General features: G+C 38.9%; 1 protein-coding gene across 1 annotated transcript in view; it reads left to right on the top strand.

Annotated features, from left to right (window-relative positions):
- The window catches only part of cfap58 (cilia and flagella associated protein 58), a 222539-nt gene that overhangs the window by 96074 nt on the left and 102404 nt on the right, over positions 1-24061 (top strand). The window contains exons 12-13 of the mRNA XM_017698980.2: positions 8464-8604; positions 19309-19532. Of these exons, the coding sequence (XP_017554469.1) occupies positions 8464-8604; positions 19309-19532 (365 nt within the window). The remainder of the gene's footprint in view (positions 1-8463; positions 8605-19308; positions 19533-24061) is intronic.

The following is a 24061-nucleotide window of genomic DNA, read 5'->3' as shown; positions in this document are numbered from 1 at the left end:
AGTACATCGAATTTTTCTGAAAGTCACCTCAACATTAAACATCAATGGAAGTGAAATGAAAAATGATTTTGGACTCACTTTTTACAAAGGACTCAACATGGCCAGTTACAAATTTGCATACATTAACATAGTGATCTAGAAATAGTGTACATTTTTGAATATTTCTTCTTTATTTTCCTTGTCAAATTTTCAAAATTCGCAAATGTTCTGTTGCTTATTTCCAAATTTAATTGGAAAAGTCCCAAAGTCCCAAAAGTCCCAAATTTTCAATGTCCCAAACTTTTGATCCCCACTGTATGTGAGAACAGAATGAGAAAAAAAAGCAGAAGCATTACAATGCTGTTGGCACGGCAGAGCGAGTTTTGTTAGGTGATAATGCATGCCATATCTTATTCATGTACAGCTTTCATGTGTACAACCGGGGCATGTAGTGCACATACGACTTCAACAAGGCTCAATCCATCATTATTTTTTTCCTCTGTTCCAATCTGTATCCATCTCACTTTGATATCAGCAGGAGAGCACGGGTGTGAGAGAAGAAAGGGGTGTCTGCTTTTGAAATGGTTATGTAATCAGAGAGCGTCCAACCTGCAAAGTAATCGCAGTTCTCCACAGTTCCATTAAAACCAAGTACAGGCGGCATTGTCCATGGCTCTTCAAGGGTTCTGTAGTAAAGAAAATGCTTCTGTATGGAATCATGAACACTCAATGAACCCTGTGCATGATAGGGTTTTTTCCATTGTGAAAGGGTTCTTCACATTGATGGAGAACAAGCTGTAGACGGTTCTATGTAGAACCTTTTCGAAAGGGGTTCTCTATACCACTGAAAAGGGTTCTATTGTTACAATGTCAAGACAATAGAAGAACCCTTTAATCATGCTAACGTTTTTTTTTCCAAGTGTTCAATTTATTTTCAATGTAATATATATAAACCTAACATTAAAATGAATGTAAATAGATAATTACAGTATAACATATATAAATAGATAACTACAGTATAATACTGTTTTAGGACCTCTTGCTCTCATTTTGAGTTCTTGAAATATTGAATAAAACATCCAAATAACCTTTGGTGAATAGTTTGGAAAATTTAACTCCTCACTGCGTCAAGATTATGACACTTTTTTGTGTGGGGTCCTTTTTAAATAAAATAAGTATCAGGACTTTTAGTAAACTGCAAAAATAAAATTGGTTTATAATCTGCTGAGTTCAGTGGTTTTCACTTTATTTGGAGTGTCCTAATTCATATCTGTAGATGTTAATCTGAGAGGTCACTGAACACATAACATGTCTAACAGACCATCCTCATCAAGCTATTATACACACTCTGCTCACCTCATTCTGTAACTGCAGATTAACTGGATATGGTTTTGGGTGAGGTTGAGGTTAGGGTTAGGATTAAGGCCAGGGTGAGGGCTAGGATTAGGTTTTGGGTTGAGATTAAAGTTAATTAAGGGGCGGATTAGTTGTCAGGGTGAAGGTTAGGATTAGGTTAGGATTAGGATTAGATTTTGAGTTGAGGATAAGGTTAGGGTTAGGATTAGGGTCAGAGTGGAAGTTAGGATTAGGTTTTGGTTTGAACTTAATGTTAAAGTTAGGATTAGGATTTTGGTTAGGATTAGTTTTGGGTAAGGTTGAGTAAGGTTAGGTTTTGCTTAATGTGTAACAGGGAGCGAGGAGGCGGATACACGTGCTGAGATAAGCGAGATTTATTAAGGGCAAATCCAGGGTCATTGTTGTAACAGTCCAAGCTCAATTAGCCAAAACAGAGAGATCGGAGGGTAGACATGACAGACACCAGAATGCAACAGAAAAAACAGAACAACCAACACAGCAGATAACAAACAAAGACCAGCCAAGACAAGGGGCAAACACAGGGCTTAAAAACAGGGATAACAAGGGACAGATGAAAACCATCAGGGGCAGATTCAACAAACAAGGGGGCAGGACTAGGAAACCAAAACAAATGCACATGGAAGATCAAAACAACACAAACACATGGACAGGACTGGGAGGGGCCAATCGTGACATAATGGAAGTAACATTTTAAATCTACTTCATGCAACATATTAATAACAAAAAGGGGCTAACAAAGCATGCAGGGAAACAGATTGGCTACAGTCTGTAATTGTAGAACTATAAAGTGCTGTATGGTAAGAGGAGCTGATGAAATGGACAATGAGTGTAAATACAAGATCAGTAAATACTGAACATGGCTTGAAAATTGTTTATACTGAATTCTATATGTATTATTTCAGAGTTTCTTTTAAATTATTCTAAAATGAGGAACAGTGAAAATGATTGGTGTATCTGAACACTTTTGATACTGTAAGTTGTAGATGTGGCTTGTAAAACACCTGCAAACCTAGCTTGGTTACTAAATGTAAACAAAGCTGTCAGGCAGTATGTGATAAAGTTGTTGTTAAGCTGCTGCTCAACCCACTCTGTGGTTTGTAATGACTGACACCCCACAGTTATTGGTGTATCAGTGAATCAAGCGCTGCTCTGACCTCCTCAAAAAGACATCAGCCTGTTGTACAGCAAGCCTTTGTAGATGCCGATCAGTGTTTACTTGTTCAAAGCCCCCTGCAGCAGTGCAAACACTCTGCTGTTGTTCTTTTTCTCCTTTTTATTAACTCCAGCCTTGGCTGTGGAAACTCTCCGTGCCCACTGAAGGCTTCACAATCGTCAGACCTGCCCGGGGCACGACCTCCCTTACCGTGCTGGCTAGTTAGCCTCCGAAACAATTAGGTCACTTTATAAGAATTCATTAGCATTCTAATGAATGGACTACCTATTCCAATCAGCAGAGAACATGAAGATGTATAATAGGAGAGGAGCTGCCCTCGACCCGGGTCAGGTTCGGCTGATTGCTATGCAAAGTGTGGGGAGAGGCATCGATCCTTCTGAAATCTTATTACATGCTTCATCCACTGTCGCCAAAGGTTCAGCCTTGGATGAAGGAGAATGGAACCAGAGAGGTTGGGGACATAATGCTGTATAACTCGGTGTGATGGTGGTAGTCTGCATGTGGTATTTTAGAGTTGATTTGTCAGGGGTATTAACCCTGTAAAACCCAATGTGCCATCACTGAGGCATTCAGGACATGTTGTCTTTAACTCTAGAAGAAGTCACAGCTGTTGTTGGTGATAGCAATAGCACAATGTAATTTCACCAAAGCCAATTCCAAAAAGTAGATAAAATGCAAATAAAAACAGAAAACAGAAGTTTTTAAAGTAGTACAAAGACAAGGTATGTATTGTCTTGTCTTATTGAACTTGTCTTGTTGATGCCTGCTTCATGAAAAGGTTGGGATGCGAGCAGTTTAAGACTAGGAACATTAGGCATGTTTGCATGCAGCCTAATAATCCTTTAATAATCTTAACTAATAGCTCAATCAGAATAGAATATGTCCATGCATCTAAATCTAAATAGACTAAATAGACTAGAATTGAGGCCATTCTGAGTACAGTTTCTATCCAAGAGAGCGAGGTGGGTAATCCTGTAAATAATCTGTTAAACATAAGAATAATAGCCATGTAAATGCCTGTATCTGATTACATTCCCAATCGGAATGTTTCAGTACATTCTGCACATGTTTAGAATTAGCAAAAGTTTTGAACGTCCGACATGGTAAGAGCTGAAACTAGTATGCAGAGGAGACAAAGTTTATGCTATGAGCTTTAAAAGACAGTGCTGGGACGGGCGTCCAGCTTATGTGTCTCTGAACATGATCTCCACCCACACGGTTTTATAAGCATATGTAAAGTACGTTTTCCTGAGTCATAATTTTAAAGGGATTAAAAACATAAGCACTGCTCACTGCTGATCATCTCACTGTGGCTGGACTCACGTGATGCTCATTGTCTTGGTAATGTAAGTGGTACTCTATGCATGCATGCATTTTTGGATCAGATTGCTTGTAGTGAGCATGTAAATGGAGATTTTCATCAGACTGTTGAGTAGAGTGAGCATATGAACACCTCAGTCTTAATCTATAATTGGAATGTATTCAATCAGATTTGCAAAAATCTTTGCATGTAAACAAAGCCACTGCTCAATAAAAACTTCTTAAACAGGTGATGCAGTTATACCCTATTTAAGTTGTGTACAGACAATGTGGTAACTTATTGTCACTTAGAAAGTGAACAACACATAATTTGACCAGGGAGTGTTTATACTTTTGCATACAAATGTAACTGTACGTAGGTGTCGTGTAGGTGTTACAAACACTGCCATTTTTGCTGAGTATGCTAGTTAGATGTTGTAAAGTCACACATTAGGAGATACTGTGAGGTCCAGAAGTCTGAGACCACATTGAAAACCTAGGAAATATCTCATTGTAAACCTGGAAATAAGCAACAGAAGTTGTAGTTTGAAAAACAGGAAACAAAGAAAAGTTATGAGAAGTGAAATGAAGAAGAAAGATTATGCACTATTTCTACATCACTGTTCAAATTTAAGCCAATTTGTGAAACTGAGCAAGATGAGCTAAAAGGTCAGATTTCTTTTGTCGTATCTCTTTTCTAGTGAAGCTCGTGTTCAGATGACTCTCAGGTTGATTTGATCTCATCATTGCACAGAATTGTGAAGTCCATGCCAGCTCGAGTGCAGGTTGTCAATAAAGCAAAAAAGGGAAATACTGAATAAAAAGAAATTCTTAAATTCATATAAATATTTCAAAAATCTCACTTTTCACTCACATTGTTATGCTGCTAACATGATTTGTGATAAAAATGTTTTTATTATGCTAGCAGTAGAAGCATTTTCTTTAGTGGTCTTGGGCTTTTGGAGCCCAATGAGTGTGATGACAGTAATCAGTCATGACATGTTCATGTCGTGGTTATGTCAATTTTATTTAGTTCTCAGTAGTTACACCTACAAAAGACCGAAGAGACCATGAGCTGTGGCTATAATTTTCTGGATTGTTATCTCAAGATAACAATCCAGAAAATTGTAGCTACCTCATGGCCTCTTTGGACTTCTGTATACACCACAGGTAACTAGTTATTTAATGTTATTTGACAGTGTATTGAAATTTGAATATACTCTTAGAAAGATGGTTCTTCAAAGGTTCGTTAGTAAAAGGACTGATTCCATGTAGACCCATGATTTAAATGATTAAAGGGTTCTTTGCATCGTCAAAGGGTTCTTCAAGATTGATGGAGGATGTGTCGTAGAACTTTTTTGAAAGGAGTTCTATATTGCATCCAAAAAGGTTCTTCTATTGTTACAAGCTTGACATAGCAACAATAGCAGAACCCTTTTTAAAAAAGTATTCTTAAGAGCCATTTACAGCACATTTTTCATCTGAAGAACCATTTGATGATGCAGTTTTTGCATGTTCACGGTTCTATATAGATCCACTGTCTTTGCTAAAGAACCCTTGAAGAACCCTGTTTTAAGAGTATATTTTAGACCAAAATGACACAATAGCTCTAGACTTCTAAGGATTGAACCTGAATATCTTCATACATATTTGGGATCTTAACACGCTTCATGCTTCTCATACTCCTGTCTGGAATCCAGGCCCAATCTGCACTACATCTGCAGAGTCCTCTGTTCTGTCTGCCCACTAGATCACAGCTGATACAGATCGACAGTCCATTTTTTTCCCCCATATGTTTTTCCTTGTCAACACTTGGCAGCCAGTCACAGGATTAAAGATGCTGTCTGGCAGATACAGTCAAAGCACAGGGTGTTATTCTTTTGCCCACTACTCTTATCTATTTTACTGCATATTTGTGTTCAATAACTGGCATAACTGATAAATGCTGAGTTTGTGCTGAATCAGAGGCCTTGAATCACTTGATGATATATCACAGAGTTACAGTTCAAAATATACATGACTCAGACAGACACTTTTGCAGACTCATTACTCAGTTGTTCAATCTTAACAGAACATTATGTACATATTCGTCATGAACTACTATCAAAATAATATGCAAAATGTGTGTTTATTAGAGTGAGAAACTGCAGGGTGGATCCACATATGTGCATTAGCAGTTTTTTTGCAGAGTGACACAGTCATTTTCAATTACTTTCAAGAGGACATGTTTCACTTGCTGTTTCTGTTTGCTGGACATGTCGCACTTTACATGCCCTGCAGATCAAGAGAAACACCAAAGTGGCCAAGTTACGCATGTCATTAGGTTCTTTCCTGGGCCGACCAGTCAGAACAAAATAAGGTGAGGTTCAGAGGGAGTTATAACCCGAGGAGGTGCTAGTGATTGTGGTCTCTCGTGGATCAAAGTCATGACAAACAAATAGTCCATTGCTTTTGCAAGTAGCTCCACGTCTGCTAGTTAATAGCATTAATTAAAATTTCTGCCAGGAAATATCAAAACCATAACAGAGAATCTGCTGTTATATATTGCTAACCCTACCTCCAGTTGTGGGACTTTCTAGCAGTGCCTTATATTCATGGTATTAATGAATGCAAACTCAACCCATGAACTGACCAGCTCACCAGGCAATCAGCACTCAGTATACAGCCCTTATTGCTGTATAAGACAGAAAGTTACTGGTAAGCTTTTAGTGAAATACATCCTTCTGTTTTCCAGGTCCTGAAATTAAAGGACGTTCTGGCCTAAATGGTGTTCATAAATAAATAATAAATAATAAACGTGTTTAATTTTTTGGTTTTAGACCTTTAGCTCCATTCACCCCATTCACTGAGAACTTACTCGTGGACGCCCTCTAGCATTGTTGCAGTGTTTTGTGCATCCCCCATTTTTCATCATGCAATGATTACATATTTAATTGCATAGTATGTTACTGTCATTGTCAAAACAAATAAAATCGACATTTTTTCTGATTATTTTTGTGTACACTCATGTACACTCCTCAACTGTCCATTACCTTGTGTGAAAATTTCATAATTTTTATTTTAACTGACGCTAAGAGTAAAGAGCATTTTTGCCCTCTCCTGTAAAATTACTATTTGAGATATTCATTTTCGGCAGCTACATTATTTTATTAACTGATAACATTTATATTGAACGTACACTCTTTTTTGTGTGCTTTCATGTCAAGAAATATCAAAAAACGTTACAAAACACAGTCTGATAAAGGGCACAGTGACAGTGAGCCCACTGTTCCGAATGGCCCGGCTTCATGTTCTGAGGGCTTGGTGTGAACATGGCTAGGTTAGAGGTTGTCTGGTGTCTGGTGTGGTGGGCTGGTTGGGGGTTTGTCCTTGCAGAGGTGGTGAGAGTGGAGCTGCTGAGGAGAGAGGAGCTGGTGCGGACGTTGTCGGCAGCGTGTCGCACAAGGTGGCTTTGTGTTCACACTCGATTTGGCTGAAATGTTAACACGGGTGTGGTGGCGGGGTGCACCGGGAGCAGGGCCAGATGGAGAGCACCTGACCGGGCTACTGATCAGCGCCTTCAGCCTTTCAGCTGCTCCACTGCGGCCTCCCAGCACTGAGGCCTGCCCACTGACACATGCTTTGTCTCTCACTCTCATTTTCTCTTTTTTCTTCCTTTCTCTTTCTCACAAATTTTCTCTCACCATCTTTCTCCTTCTCTCGTGCTCTCTCCTTTTCCTCTTTTCCTCTCCTTCTTTGTTGATTTCTTTCTCTTTCGCTCTGTCACTTCATCTTTCTTTCTCTTCTTTCATTTCATCTTCCTTTCTTTTACCTCTTTGTTTCTCTCTTAATGTCTTTCTTTTTGTTTTTTCTTTCTTCCTCTCTCTCACCACTCCCCTCTCTCTTTCTATCCATCCCTCTCTCTATCTGTCCTTCATTCTTTCACCTGTCTCTCACTCTCATTGTCTTCTTTTTCTTTGTCTTTCTCTCTCCTTATCTCTTCCCATCCTCTCCTAAACCTATTCTTCTCTCTCTCTCTTTCTTATTCTTTCACCTCTCTTTCTCTCATTTTCTGTTTTTCATCTACTTCTCTCTTTCTCTCTCTCTCTTGATCATTGTCTGTTTTTTCATCTTGCTTTCTCTTTCTCTTGCCCTCTACTTGTCTCTCTTTATCACATTTTCTTTCTCTCTGTCTGCCTTGTTCAGTCTTTTATCTCTCTTTCTCTCATTGTCTTTTTCTACCTCTCTCTACCTCTATTCATTTGTCTCCCTGTTCTTTCTCTATAGGGCAGATTGGGTACAGATTGTGTATGGATAGAAGCCAGTATCAAACAATGCCCAGAACACTTACTTCTTCTTTGATCCCTTTCTCTTTTTTATTGTTTATTTTGCTATACTCTCAGCTGCCAGGGATGTCAGGCCTGCTTCAATTGCCTTTGGCATGCTATAAAGCAAAGATAAAGAGTAACTGAAAGGAGCCAGAGAGAGAGAGAGAGAGAGAGAGAGAGAGAGAGAGAGAGAGATAGAGAGAGAGAGAGAGAGAGAGAGAGCAAAAATGCTTTTTAAAGGTTTAGTTTTTCATTTTTCTGGGGGGGGGTTGGGGGATCCCGTACAGCTCTTGTTAAATGGCACTGTCCCTCTGCTCCTTCTTGTAGGCCGAGCTTCAGAAGATGAAGCAGCAGGCCCAGGAGACCAAGCAGTTCATTGACAATCAGGAGGTGGAGGAACGCAAGCTGTTGAAGATCATAGCGGATGCTGACGCTGAGAGAATGCGGCAGAAGAAAGAATTGGATCAGGTAAGGCGGAAGGGGGAGGTGTGTGTGGAGGAGTGGGTGTGCGGTGTGTGCGTGTTTGTGTGCGGTGGTTTTGCTTCAATAGCCGCCCCTTTGCCCCGCTATAAGGATGAAAGAGACTTGAGCCTGGGTGCATTCCAAACTCATTAGGAGAAAAGTCTATATGAGAGCTACCGGCAAAGGCTGTAGTGAGAGAGAGAAGTGCACCAGACCTGGGGTCAAGTTCTCATTAGAGAGAGAGAGAGAGAGAGAGAGAGAGAGAGAGAGAGCGAGGCTCTACCATGTGGGTGCAGGAATAATAAGACCTGCCATTTTTAAATGTAGTTTGGAAGCTAACTGTCCAAGGTGTTTGAACTGCAGTGCAGGCAAATGTTGTAACAGCAGGTCAAGCCTGACATGGTTTAATTGACACATTCAGATTGGATTGAAAAGTAATATGACCCAGCTGTAAATATGGGTTGCTTTACTTTTCGCCCAGTCTGACCCTTTCCTGTATTCACTCAGAAACAAATTCATTACAAATACAGCAGTGGACAAAAGTCTTCCAGCCAGTCAAGTGTAATTACCCAGAGCTGGCCCTACAGCTCAGGGCCTGGATGTGTAGTTGAATCTCTACTACTGACTATACACTTACCCTGTTAACAGTCTTAATTCTAAGTTTTCAGAAAGAATCAAAATAAACCAAAACGACTTCAGATGCTTAGCTCTTGTGGAAAGGAGGAAAATTTCTTCGCTTTAAAGAAATTTAAAGCATCAAGTGGCAAGTGGTCTCCGGACAGGTTCAGCACATCCCTTTATATACCTTCCTCTGGACAATCACCCCTCCCTCTTAGCATGTTTCCACACCATATTACTCCCTATTATACTCAAAAGTATCACCTTTTGGCTACCCATAAAACCAAATGTAATGATATCTTTAAAGAAAAAGCGAAAAATAAAAAGGTCTGGTCCCGCTCGTACCAGACTGTACCGTCCTTACAAGGTCACCTTACACTACTTTCCATGTGAGTTCAGGAGGTCGCTACAGCTAGAATTTTCATGCACACAACATATGGCCTATTCTTTTTGCTATACCACCTCTTTGTAAGAGAAATCAGTATTCTCATTTCAGTCAATATGTAAACTATTGATTATTATCATTGATTAAGAGAATATTTATTCAAATTTGCCATCACAAGAAAACTGTTAAAGGAAGTTTGAGAGTGGGGCTTCTAACACAGTATGCTTTTTTATTCAAGTAAAATACACTAATTAAAGAAGCAAACCTTTCTTTCAAGCACTTACCAAGTTGTGACCAAATCAGCTGAAAGTTCATTGTAATAGACTGAGATGAGCCTTTAAAACATTTAAATAAAAATATAAAATAAATTTTAATTCGGGCACCTTTACAGTTTTAACAGATGGGGGCTAGTTTTTAAAAAGTCAGGTATTGATGGAAATCTCTACAGTCTTTCCAACCTATCGTAAAGATACACTTCTGGGGTCATACAGCTTTCCTTAGCTTTATAGACACACTTAAAAAGATGGTTCTATTTCTTTACATTTAGTGAAGAAAATGGTTCATATAGAACCATGAACACTCAAAGAACCCTTTGTATGATTAAAGGGTTCTTTGCTTCATGAAGGAATTCTTTAGATTGATGGAGAATGGGCTGTGGCTAGGTTAGAGGTTGTCTGGTGTCTGGTGTTCTTTATATTGATGGAGATGGATGGGCTGTAGATTGTTCTATATAGAACCTTTTTTAAAAGAGTTCTATATAACCCCAGAAATGGTTCTTGTATCATTATGATGTCAAGCTTCTAACAACAGAAGAATCCAGTTTTGTGCTACATAGAACCCTTTTCAAAAATGTTCTATATAGAACCATCTACAGCCCATTTTCCATCAATCTGAAGAACACTTTCACAATACAAAAAATACTTAATCATGCAGAGGGTTCTTTGAGTGTTCATGGTTCTCTATGAAACCATGTTCTTTACTAAAGAACCCTTAAAGAATCCTTTTTAAAAGTTTATATAAAGCGAGGCAAAGCTGTTTTAACCCTAAAGCAGAACAGCAAATATCAGCACAATAAAAGTTTTATTTATTTTCTTTTAAATTACATCTGTACTGCATTTTTGATTAATAAAATAATAAATATTGACTTAAAATTACACGGGATGATATGGATTGCTCTCACTGTTTACCTTGGTGGCACACCATGCTGAAACTAACCTCACTGCATGGAGGCTGTAGTTTAGTGTGTATGGCCCCCACTGTGAGTTATTTATATATTTCATAATGATGATTAAAATAATATAGCTATGAATTCTGTGGCTTATACACAACTCAGTGACTCAAAAACACTTCTGATTAAGGCTGCTCTGGTGATATGAGAAAGTGCCTGTAAGTACAGTCAGTCTACTTGAACCTCGCACAAAAAAAAATCCATGTTCTGTTTTGTGTTACATAACATACATAAAAACGTTACATTTTACCTCCCATCAGGTTGTGCCCTGTACTCCTCTACGGTGACATTTGGCATCCTAATCTCTGTCCATCATGTCTGTTCTGCACCCGCTCTGTCCTCTACCTCAGTAATTTTGACGTGTTTCTACTCACTCAGAAAAGAACAGAAAACCTGTCAACTCACTTATAATAAAAGCCAATGGGCAGGCGCTTCAAAGGCTTTTCTTCTCACAGGGAAACATGTCAAAATGACTGTCTATGGTAATCAGCCATACGCTACATGTGCAGCTGATAAAGAAAATGCAGACGTATTCTTTGCAGTGAGGAAGTGGGTTTTTGCTTGTAAACAGACAACAGAATTGAGACCAAAAATAAAACGCAGTTTTGAGGACTTGGGAGGTGGATAGAAGAACACATATTGGGCTCTTCTTCAGTCATTGCATGGATATGTTAAGCTCCACCACCTGATTTAAATGATAATATTATATTATATATGAAATACATGTCAGAGATTTATTAAATGGCAAATGTTGTACATTATTAAATGATTACGATAGAAACACAGTAATTTGGGGTGATTCAGTGTGAAACGTTCCATTCTAGAGAAATTTACAGAGTCAGAATTGTTCATAGTGGAGGTGATAGGAGCCAGATAACTGACGCATTTAATGTTTTTTAAAGCTACTCCTTTACATGAAATGGTTACAAAGATGTTGCCTGATGCCTGAGACATTATTTTAAAGTAAGCTTTTGGTCTAAAACAAAGTTTTTAGACCAGTTTTTGGTGGAGAGGTACATGTAAGGTGTTGTAAGGCATATATATAGCATACAAAAACTCACTAGACATGTGTAGGCTCACTGTTGGCTTTGGATAGTAAATGAAATGGCTATGTTTGCATTCTAGACAATGGGACCCTGGTTCCTATCAACCGAGAGTCGTAAAGTTCCTCTACAGTGATCTATTTCACATCACACTACTTGGAATCACTGTTTTTTACATCTCAGAAACAGAATTATACTGAAATTTTTAAACGTTTTGAAATTCCCCTTTAAGATCATGTTCTTTAGACATTTTAAATGATTTGTTCAATATTCATTCAGCCTTATTCCTTACGGCTGGTATAAGTGCATAATTGGAGAGTTGTTATGTGAAAATCACTAATTATTGTTTTATTATCACACTGCAAATTATGCACAATATTGAGCATAGATTAATTATCTAAATTCACACCTTACACACCTTAGCAGCATTTAATTCCTATAGGTTTTTAGGTAGCATTGAGTGTCTTCTTTGATGTATTCCATTAGTCCTAATAGATTTAATAGCTAATAGACTAATATTTCAACATCTGTTCCATATTCTAAAGAAGATTTTTATTCATCACTAAGGCTAAAAAGTCCTAAATAAGTTTTCAAACAGTCTGTGTGCAACATAATACCTAGTAATTTTTTCACTGCGAAAAAAAAAGATAATTAAAAGGGATTAAAACTATGTTTTTGGCTACCTTGCATTACTTTACATTAGAATACAGACTGCAAATTGACTTGCTGAACACTCACTAAACCCTTACTAGCTTTAATTCAGTAAACTCATTCATTCAACACAACTTCACCATAACCATCGACTCACTCTCACTCTCCCCGACGAAGGTTGCTAGGAACCTGGGGGTTATGGTAGATGACCAACTCTCCTTTACGCACCATGTTGCCTCGGTGGCTCGGTCCTGCCGCTTTGCGCTGTACGACATCAGACAGATACGGCCGTTTCTAACACAACGAGCCGCCCAACTCTTGGTACAAGCAGTGGTCATCTCACGCCTCAACTACTGCAATGCCATACTGACGGGCCTCCCAGCCTGTGTTGTAAAACCACTGAAGATGGTTCAGAACGCTGCAGCGCGTCTGGTCTTTAACCAACCAAAACGGGCGCATGTCACCCCACTGCTCATTGAGCTCCACTGGTTACCGGTTGCTGCTCGTATCAAATTTAAAACTCTTACGATTGCCTACAAGGTGTTAACAGAGCAGGCTCCTTCCTACCTGCACTCGCTCCTAAAGGCTTACAGCACCGCCTGGCCGTGGCGATCCTCCAATGAACGTCGCTTAGCTTTGCCAAACAGTCACACAAAGCAATCGAGACTGTTCTCATACTTGATTCCCCAATGGTGGAACAAGCTACCTTCCACTGTCAGAGCAGGGGCGTCCCTCGCTATTTTTAAGAAACTCCTGAAGACGGAGCTCTTCAGGGAGCACTTACTCTAATCGCCTCTTGCAATCTAACCACTACCAACCTCATCTCCTTCTTGCCCTCCTTCCCTTCTCTACCCCGCTATTACCCTTTGGCCTCCTTTAAGGCCTGACTATGTTTGTTCTATGTACTTCATTATTTGTAAGTCGCTTTGGATAAAAGCATCTGCTAAATGTAATGTAATGTAATGTAAACTCCAGAAGTCACTTAACACACCTAGAACCTTTGTAGGAACAAAATGTTGCCAATTTCAGACTAAACTAATAAGTTAGCAAGGTGTTTATTAAAGCAATAAGCCACGGGAGGCCATGTGTTACTGTGATTTTGTCATGGGAGGTTTGTTCTTAAAACTCATTAGGGCACCAGACTTGTGACCGGAAGGTCGGTGGTTCAATCCCCTGTGCTGACGGGACATGACTGAAGTGCCCTTGAGCAAGGCACCTAACCCTCAGCTGCTCCCTGGATAGGGCTGTCCACCACTCTGGGCGGTGTGCTCACTGCACCCTAGTGTGTGTGTTCACTAGTGTGGATGTATGTGGGTGTTTCACTGCACAGATGGGTTAAATGTAGAGGTCTAATTCCTCACATTGTGTAAGCACAGTTGTCCAATGGTTCTAAATGACCTAACTATTATCATTATTATCTATTACATTTTCCTGAGGTCCCGTTATAATGTTTCTGTGGTTTGTTGTATCAAAACAGTCATCATTTATTTTTATATTACCATTTTCCAGCCTAGAATGATTGGTAAATGAGGCCCAATGTACCCAAAACAGCATATATGTATATAGACAGAATAAATTATACATTTTGAACCTTTGTTTCTGTTTATATACCACATCAAACTCTGAATTAAGGGAAAAATTATGTTTTTATGACATGGACCCTTTAATGCATGGTGTTATGTCCTATATTGATGTGTCTGATTTGGGCTTTATTGAACAAAAAAGACCTTCGGTATCCAGTAACAAGGCCCAGTAGGTGTTCCTTAAAATATTGTGTTACCTAAAATAATAGTGACTGAATAATCAGCCCCGCATTGCAGTGGTTTGTGTTTATTTGTATTTATTGTAGTGTATGTTTTTTTTGTTCTGAGCAAATAAGGGCTTACTGCCCAGATAGATAGCTTTTAATAGAACTTTCTCAGGTATACTTTTTGCACAGTACTTTGCATGTGTTGCTTGTGCCTGCTTCTCGCAAATCTCTTGTGGGCTTATTATATTAGCAGCATTTTATATCGTAGGAAGTGGCTTGTAATGGCCTAAGCCAAAGTCAAAGTTATCAAAGTGGTGTAATGTTGTAGAGTGCTGATGTAGGCTTTTGATAAGGTCACCGGTGGGCCATCAGGAGCCTGAGGCTACTCTGTGTAAATGACCCTTGCTGACTGTGGAGCCTTTTCTGGCATATCTCTCCCACAGACTCATCATCTTTTCATCATTTCATATATGCTCTCAAAAAATTTTAATGAGACTGCTGAAATATTTGGCCATCTCCTTTAGCCATATACTTCATACTTTATTTAATGTGAGTCAGAAGGAGTTTCAGTGGAGGAGGTCATAGTCAAATGTGATGCAGCACATTTACCTACATGCAAGGAGGAAGATACAGATATTTGGATTAGATATTTTGTTGAAACATTTTCATTAGACTGCAGTGTCAGGATGACTACCTAAGTTCCCATCTGTTAGTCCCACAGTGGGGACATTTCACCTCCACATTCAACCCATCCATGCAGTGAAACACCAGTACACACTAGTGAATGCACACACACACACACACACTAGGGGGCAGTGAGCACACTTGCCCTATCCACGGCACCCGGGGAGCAGTTGGGGGTTAGGTGCCTTTCTCAAGGGCACTTCAGTCACATATTGTTGGCTCAGGGGATCGAACTGATGACTTTCCGGTCACAAGACTGATCCCCTAACCTCCAGCACATGACTGCCCCCAAGACCTGTGCTTGTTGTACATTGGCAAGAAAGCTTTAAAGGGCTCATGTCATTAAAAACCAAATTGTCTTACTTTTATGAAATAAGAGTTTGAAGTAAAGTCTGTAAACTGTATTATGTTCAAAATGTATGAGTCTACATATGGAAAAAAGCTGCAAAAACAGATGTGCAAAAACAAAAGTGCAGCTTTTGATACTGTTAATCATGATGTTCTCATTTCTCGTCTTTTTTCTATTGGCATCACTGACACAGCCCTACAGTGGTTCAGGTCATATCTTACAGACAGACACCAGTTTATTACATTAGGCCCATATAAATCCTCCTCCTCTCCTGTTAGATGTGGTGTCCCGCAAGGGTCAGTTCTTGGACCCCTACTTTTCCTAATTTACATTTCACCCCTTGGGCAGATTATTTGTAGTCATGGCCTAAACTTCCATTGTTATGCTGATGATATTCATGTATCTCAGTACACACACACCTTCAGATTCCCCTCCCAGTACAATAATTCACTGTATTTCTGATTTAAAGCTCTGGATGCATAATAACTTTCTCATGCTAAACACTGCTAAAACTGAAGTCTTACTGGTTGGCCCTAAACCTCTACCATCAAAGTCATCCAATTTTTCAGTTAGTATTGATGGCCTGCTCGTTAAGCCTGCACCTGTTGTTAGAAATCTTGGTGTTTTACTCGACTCATCACTCAATTTTGATTTGCACATCAAATTCCTCACCAAGACTGCATTCTTCCACTCACGTAACATTGCTTGTCTCCGACCGTTCCTGTCTGATAAAGATGCCAAAACTTTGGTTCATGCCTTCATTATGTCCCGCATTGACTATTGTAACTCCCTCTTTGTTGGTCTCCCTGTAAAGTCTATCCAAAAGCTTCAGTACATTCAGAACTCTGCTGCTAGAGTTCTCACCCACACTAAGTGTTCAGCTCATATCACCCCTGTTCTACACTGGCTGCCGGTCCCGTCCCATATAAAGTTTAAAATTTCACTACTCACTTTCAAAGCTTTGCATAATCTTGCTCCCCCCCACCTCAGAGAACTGCTGACCTCTTACACTCCCTCTCACTCTCTCAGGTCTTCTAGCAATAACTTACTTGCTGTTCCACGCACCAGACTTTCCACCTTGGGAGGGAGGTCCTTTAGTGCCATGGCCCCCAAACTCTGGAATTCTCTTCCTCAATCCCTCCAGGACTGCTCTTCTCTTTCTTCTTTTAAATCTGACTTAAAGACTTTTCTGTTTAATGCACATTTTTCTTCCTCCTCCACTGTATAGTTTTTTTTGTTTTGTTTTGCTATGTGAAGCGACCTTGGGTTTGTGAAAGGCGCTATATAAATGTAATTTATTATTATTATTATTATTATTATTATGTCAAAAAAATAACACATTGACATTTATGCCAAATGTTTGGGCAAGTGAATTAAATATTTTGTTGATTTTTGAAGTGAAAAGAAATAATCAGTGGTAAACTATTTTTTAAATTGATTTTCTGTAAATATCAGTTTTAATACAAAGTTACTCACAGTTACTTTTGATAAACTAAAAAAAATATTTTGAAATATAATAGTTATTGAGGCATGAGCACAAACCTATATACTCTATCAATTCAGTACTTAGTCACACCGCCCTTTGGAAGATATCATAGCTTGTAAAAGCTTTTTGTAGCCAGCTAGTAGTCGTTCTGTTCTTGTTTTAGAAATTTTCGTCTTGCATGCACAGCATGTTTCAGATCTACCCATGTTTTCAGTAATGATTTCAATCCTTTGGCTTGTGTTCTTGGTGGATTATACAGTGTATTTTGGATCATTGTACTGTTAGAGAAGCCATTGCCTTTACAACTTGACTGACTGTCACATTTACTTCCAGAATTCAATAATATTTAGTGGAATCTGTTCTTCTATTCACCTGTTTAATGTTTCCTGTGCCACTGGTTGCCACACAACCCCAAAGCAGGGTCCATCTAATCTCATGCTTAACAATTAGCAAGGTGTTCTTTTCATCAAATGCTTCCCATTTTTTCCTCCATTTCTGCTTCATTAGCCCTCATACAAAATGCCACTGGCTTATCTAGATGTTGTTTTCTACTGTACAAGAAATAAGCCCAGTAAAACAGTACATCTTTCCTCTGTCAGCTAAACCTTTGCTGTCATATGTTGGTTTTACTTTGCCTTTCCGTCCAGTGTATAAGCAGTTTCTCAATTCTATCTGAGAATTTTCATGGTCTTCCAGATCTTGCCTTGACTTCTACAGTTCCCCTCAACTGCCATTGCTTAATAACGTTTCAGACTGTGGAAATTGCAATCTGAGCCTAATGAGTTAAGTTCTGAAACTTTACAAATGGAAAGATATCCAAGCTTTTGCAAATGCCACATTTACCATTTCACTGTTTTTCCTGTGAATTAAGTTTATTGAACGTAAAAATAATGCATTAACATTTGCAGAAAATCTTATCTTTTAAAATTAGTCTACTGCTGAGGTACTTTTTGTCACTTCAAAAATCAACTAAACATCTAATTTGGGCAGGAGTGGCCAAACTTTTGCACACAACTGTGCATTCAGATTCAGATTCCTTTATTGATCCCAGGGGGAAATTGCAGTGTATGTGCATGTATGTGCATACTGTTAATGCTGCAGTTATAAGTCAGCTTTGTTTAATTGTAAGGGATGAAGAGAGGTTGCAAAAAGGTTATGTAAAAATTAATTACAACTGTTTTTAGCACATGCCCTGTGATGGACTGGCGACCTGTCCAGGGTGTATCCTGCCTTCTGCCCTATGACCGCTGGGATAAGCTCCAGCATTCCCTGTGACCAAGAAGGAGAAGCAGCTTAGAAGATGTGTGTGTGTGTGTGTGTGTGTGTGTGTGTGTGTGTGTGTTTAGTACATAAACCAAACAGCAATGTGTTAAGTGGAGTTCAAATACAAGAAAAAGTAGGAAATGTTCTCTTTAAAGTGACATGTTGTACTGTACTCTATATTAAGTTTGCACCATGTTATATAAAGGGCACAACGCTTTCAGACATTTTAACTGCTTATAACATTGCAGTGTTTATTCACGCTCATGCCGGAGTTAGGTAAGAGTTCAGCAGGGCTAGAAAAGGGACAAAGGTCTTTGACACCAAGAAGAAAAGGCGCTTTCTTGCTTTATGGACTGAAGTTCGACCCAGTCCAAAATTAGAGTAGCGTTTGTGTCTCTCAGTAGGTGTGGGTCATACACCTACCCACAGAAAAAATCTCCACCGCTGCCACTGCAGAAAAGTCTGGCACCAAATGAAAGACCGTGAGATGATGCAATATGAGTCATTTTTTTTTCTTCTTAACGTTCAGCTTACACATGGGAAAGCATGTGAAACTTTTGGCTCCAAAAAGACATCCATTCCAGCATCAACAGCTCTGAAGTCTTTTTGAAAACTTTGATAAAAGTTTCCTTTGAAACGCTCACAAATATTCATACGATACACTGAAGTAAAAAAAAATCTTGTCCAAAAACTTGAACTGAACACGTATTTGTAACTTATTTGTAGTTTAGTGTGCCTTTTGAATCAAAATTCATTGAAACTTTAACATTTTACTTGTAACCCCACCCCCAACCCCCCGCCCCCCAAATGATTTTGTGGTTTTACTGGGTTCTACACCATATATACCTGCTGCTTGGAGGTGTTTCTGATATACTTTCCTGCTTAAACGTATGACATCCTAGTGAAAAATAATGTGATTATATAGATTATCTAGATAATATGTAGAACTTGTTTGTCATTTCACTGTCATTTTGTAACACACACTTATTCAATTAATATCTAGAATCTTATGGGCTTTTTGGTGTCATTTAATTAAACTCTCTTGGAATCATTATGTTACCCAAGATAATTCTCTAATATTTTACAGTGTGGAATTAGTACCTTGTAGTTACCTGCTTAATATGTAGAACTTAGGCGACAAAGAAAGCATCACCAAATTACTCATGTCATGTTCCTAAAATGTTTTATTCTTCTGGTTCATTTTTTTCCTTAGTTTCTTTTCTTGCATCTTTGTTGTACCCACTGTCATCAAGGTGATCAGTGAGCGGGACATTCTGGGGACACATCTGGTGCGGAGGAATGACGAGCTGGCACTGCTGTACGAGAAGATCAAGATTCAGCAGTCCATTCTGAACAAGGGTGAAATCCAATACAACCAGAGGGTGGAGGACATCCGGCTGCTCAAGATGGAGATCAAGAAGCTCAGGAGGGAGAAAGGCATCCTGACAAAGACTGTGTCCAATGTAGAAGACCTCAGGTAGGCTTAAGTTGGAAAGGAAACACTAGCTTGTCATTGTCACTAAATGGAAGAACTCACGCCTTTTCCTCTTGCCCCAAATGCACACTCCAGGGCAGCGAGCCAAGCCCAAAATATAATGCCTTTTACTGAAGGTTTTGGCCTGGTCAGATTCCAGATTTAAATCCTATACAGAATATTTGGTGTCATGTTAAACACAACTTAGCTTGGCAGTGTTTTTGAACTGTTTGAAGCCATTAATGCTGAGAGGAAAAATGCTGTCTCTTGTCTGCAAATTTACATACAGAATTTCAACATTTAAAGCAATCAAAGGGAAAAGCTCTGCCTTATTAAGTGACATGATCTATTGATTTTGCCATTTTGGGCTTGGTCCTTTTTTGTCCAGGAGTGTAGTCATTCAGGCATAAATACTGTCTGAAGATTAGTTTTGCCCTGGAAGTAGGTTTGGACAATCTATTGAATATTTGCAATATAGCAGTGATCTTGACGCACTTCCTTATGAGCATTTTATGCACTCGTGTGTTTGCTGAAGACTGTGGCTGTTACTCAACCTCTCATCCTCATACGTATTAAGCCTAATGAGCAAACTGTATAATACAGCGGATATCCGCACATAAGAGAGCAGGGTTCAATTCCCCATTCAGGCAGGAATACAGGCAGTACTCCTCTTGGTGCCACAGCATCTCGCCACTTGCAGCTGTTTACAGTTTTGTTCTGTGCGTGAAAGATTGTGAGTGACTAAAGGTCTTGAAGGATATACCAGTCGAGTCCTTTGATGGCATAACATATATAAAGCCTTTCGGGACATAACATATATACTTTCAGAACAGTGCAATGGCAGTACAAAAGAAATATGAACATTAATTCATCCTTCTGTTCATTTAGTGAAAACAGACCAGATTTTTCATATTAGTCTGCAAAACTGGCTTTGTGTTTAGAGTAAAGGCAGGGATACTGACGTCTTTGAAATGTTTATTGCGATTTCTCTAAATAAATAACAAAATATTGGAAAGACTGCTGGGTCTGGGTACAGATGTGAATGGGTTTTACAGAGCAGCATAGAAGTAATGAGTAGTGAGATTCCGTTTTCTAGGAAGTAATGAGGAAAGTAATTTCTTTAGGGTTTGAGAAAAAATATTAGTGGTTTGTGATGGATTACTAATTTGAGTAACTACCCCAACACTGGTAATTGCAGAAGTTGATTAGTCATTCTCCTGCCTCAGTTCTGTTTCCAAGGCTAAGCTGTATAACTGTATTTCATTTGTCTCCTTCTCACTTCTGACCTTGGCCTTCCAGCCTCACATCAACAGCAGTATATCCAGTTTGCAGGTCTTGTCAATTTCAGCTTGAGCTTCATCATAAAGCACTTTGATTTCTTCTTGGCTTGCATCTGTTCTTGAGGCATAAACCTGTATGACTGTATTAACATCCTCATTGACGGTGAAAGCCACTCCATTTCTGCTTTATTGTTCATGACCTGAGTAGTAGACATAGGTCTCCTGAATGAAAGTCAGAGTCCTATTTCAGTCCATTTTAGTTTGCTGATCCCTAAGATGGTACACTAGGGATGTGTACAGGTATTTAGGTTACCCATTCGAGTTACCAGTTTTTAAATACTGAAATCACTGCTTGGTGTTCGTTATATTTCATTATGAGAAAATGGAGAAAATATACAGAAAAACAATTCAGTGAAACCCCAATTTTATGTTTTAGCAGTAAGTATGTTATGATATAATTTGCAAGTTATGTTATGATATAATTTGCTCTGGGTGTTTTAATGTGAATATGTTGCAGAGGATGCACTGTTAAGGACATGGCAGTGCAGAATTGTGAACTGGGCTATTATTATTATTATTATTATTATTATTATTATTATTATTATCATTATAATTATGTTAATTACTGCATGTAAGAATAACTAGTATGCAGTGTTTCTAAGAAATCAAATAATTGTGATTTTACAGATTTTTCCTTACTGTTATTGTTAACACCATTTTAACAGATTTTTTTACAGAGTAGTTGATATTATCTAGCTCCAGAAACATGAAAAGATATTTCTCTGTCAAAGTCACACTTTGGTGATGAGTCCAGTGATGAGTCAACATCAGCATCCAGTATTGTTCCAGTCAGCACTAGTAGCTCAGTAGCTCCATTACTAATCTGACACAAACACTTTCCCTTGACTACTTTGGAATCATATTATGAGAATGCATTCCTCTGCCTACGCTAACGTGTATAAAGGTAAGCTATAATGCTATATGAATTTAAGCTGATAGTTTTCTTTTTTGTTATCGTTTTTCCCTTCTCTCTGCTTAACAGGACATAATTATGTCCATGAACTCTTACAGAATGAGTTGATGTGCACATCCCTAGTTTAGACGATCCATTTCCATCTATATTTCCAGCTTACAATGATTCATTTCGCATACATTCCATTGTCAGCATCAGAAACGAAACATCCAGAAGGCTTTAATCTCAGTGCGTCATATGTATGAACTGCACTTAGCTCTTCCTCAGTCATATGCTTTCCACCTCAAGAGTCCTGTTCTTCTGGCACTCAACAATCATTCTATTTATGTTGTTTTCTTGGTACAGTACAGCCTTCTTACACGCTGCTGAATTGATGTCTTTTCCATAGTCACCTCTGTGATCATCTGCAAAGACCTTTCAGCCAGCTAAACCTCCAGGCAGTACAGGTCTTTGCTTCCTCAGAACGTCCTCACCTCAACAAGGCACCATAAACAAATGACAAGATATTTTAGAGATTTTTAGTTTGCACTATGCAAATTAGTTTGGTTATTTGTAACTCCAGTGCAAAGCTAGAGAAGCAAACTTTAGGCACCAAACATATCTTGGCTGATGTTCCATATTCTGGGTGAGAAGGAAATTGTGAAAAATTGGACTTTCTGCCAAATTATTCCTTTAACAATACTCCTAAATGGTTATTCTTAACTAAATTCATCTTCAATGATCGGTTTAGAACATTCAGCCCTGTTCGTCTACTTTTCTCCACTTTATTCTCAACCTTGGCGTGTTTATGAAAGTGTTGAATACTGTCGGCTGTTTTTCACATGAGTAGCTAAACCAAATATCATGGAAATTCACTTTCAGTTCCCTTTCTGAGCCTCAGAAGGCTGAAGGAGGTCTTATGTCTGGCCTGTAGATCAGAGTGCCTCTACTTTTGACTGTTTCTGCAGGAAATACAGGATGGAAGAGTGATGGAAAGCTTGGCCCCCTCTGATAATGCCAAACAGTATCCATAATGGATGTGGTGTTGCACTCTCTCCTGCTTATTTTAGTAATATGAGGGCTGGGGTTAACCTTTCTGCCCATCCAGCTTCTCTCTCTCTCTTTCCCTGCTCACTTTCTGTCACACTTTTGCTAAATAATTCTATGAGTCTGAATTATGCACTGATATTTCCAAATGAGCCCCTTGATTCCACATTATTTCATTAATTCTGATTCAGCTAAATCTTTTTTTGAGGTTTTTCTGTAGAGCTGAGAGAGAGAGAAATAGAGAGAAAGAGAGATGGACAGAGAGAGCGCGAGAGCAAGCGAGACAGCGCGGGTACATAATTGCAAACTAAATGCTAACGTTCACTTGCTAATGACACCATTACGTGAACTTGAAAATAGTGTCGCTTTCGGTGCCACATAGGGCGCAATCAGTGAATCATGATCCTAATGCTAATGCCTATAGTGCTAAATGCTGCAGGTTTGCCATGCGAGATATTTAATCAAATTCCGAATCGAATTTGTGTATGCTTCTGTAGATTTGAATCAGAGGAGAAAGAGCAGAATGGACTAAACCTATATTCATGTTTAATCAAGTGTAATAAATTCAGTATCCACAACACCAGCTGATCTTCCTCTTGGCCACGGCAACAGCACCTCATAATTTAGTTTGGCGCTACAACACCTGAATCAGCTCGTGACGGACTTCATAATTAGCTGATAAGTGTAATTAGGTGTGCTAGTGTTGAAACGCTCCATCAAAGTGCTGTCCAGGACCGCGACCTACATGGCTGCCTGAAGAACGTTCCAGTGCTTTGCCTTGTTATTAAAAGCAGTGAATCATATTCAGAATTTAATCCATGCTCTGCTTCTTTTGTAGTAACTTTTAGACAAGCTTTACAGAATGTTGGGAAAAATCTCAAACATTCATTGTCCTGTGTTATTGTTTATTTACCTAGCTGTGATTGGCTACAACAAAATAGTCTTGGTAGAGTAGCATGCAATGTTATGTATTGGTCTTGGTAGAGTAGCATGCAATGTTATGTATTGGTCTTGGTTGAGTAGCATGCAATGTTATGTATTGGATTTAAACAAACATCGTCATGGTCTAGCACGTATAATTTACATATTTGGACACCTTGGAAAACTTTGAGTTTCTTGCCCAACGCTGCATTAAAATGGGATTTATTCGAATTTATTGGCTGAGGAAACTACAGCTTAGATAGTGTTTGTCTTTGCATTATCTCACATTAACCCTGACAGCAGCCATAAAATTCAGTTTCTGCCAATTTTGT

This window comes from Pygocentrus nattereri, chromosome 12 (assembly GCF_015220715.1).
Source record: "Pygocentrus nattereri isolate fPygNat1 chromosome 12, fPygNat1.pri, whole genome shotgun sequence".
In the NCBI taxonomy this organism is placed as follows: domain Eukaryota; kingdom Metazoa; phylum Chordata; class Actinopteri; order Characiformes; family Serrasalmidae; genus Pygocentrus; species Pygocentrus nattereri.
Note: the sequence above shows the minus strand (reverse complement) of the source record. Positions and strands in the feature narration are given on the sequence as shown.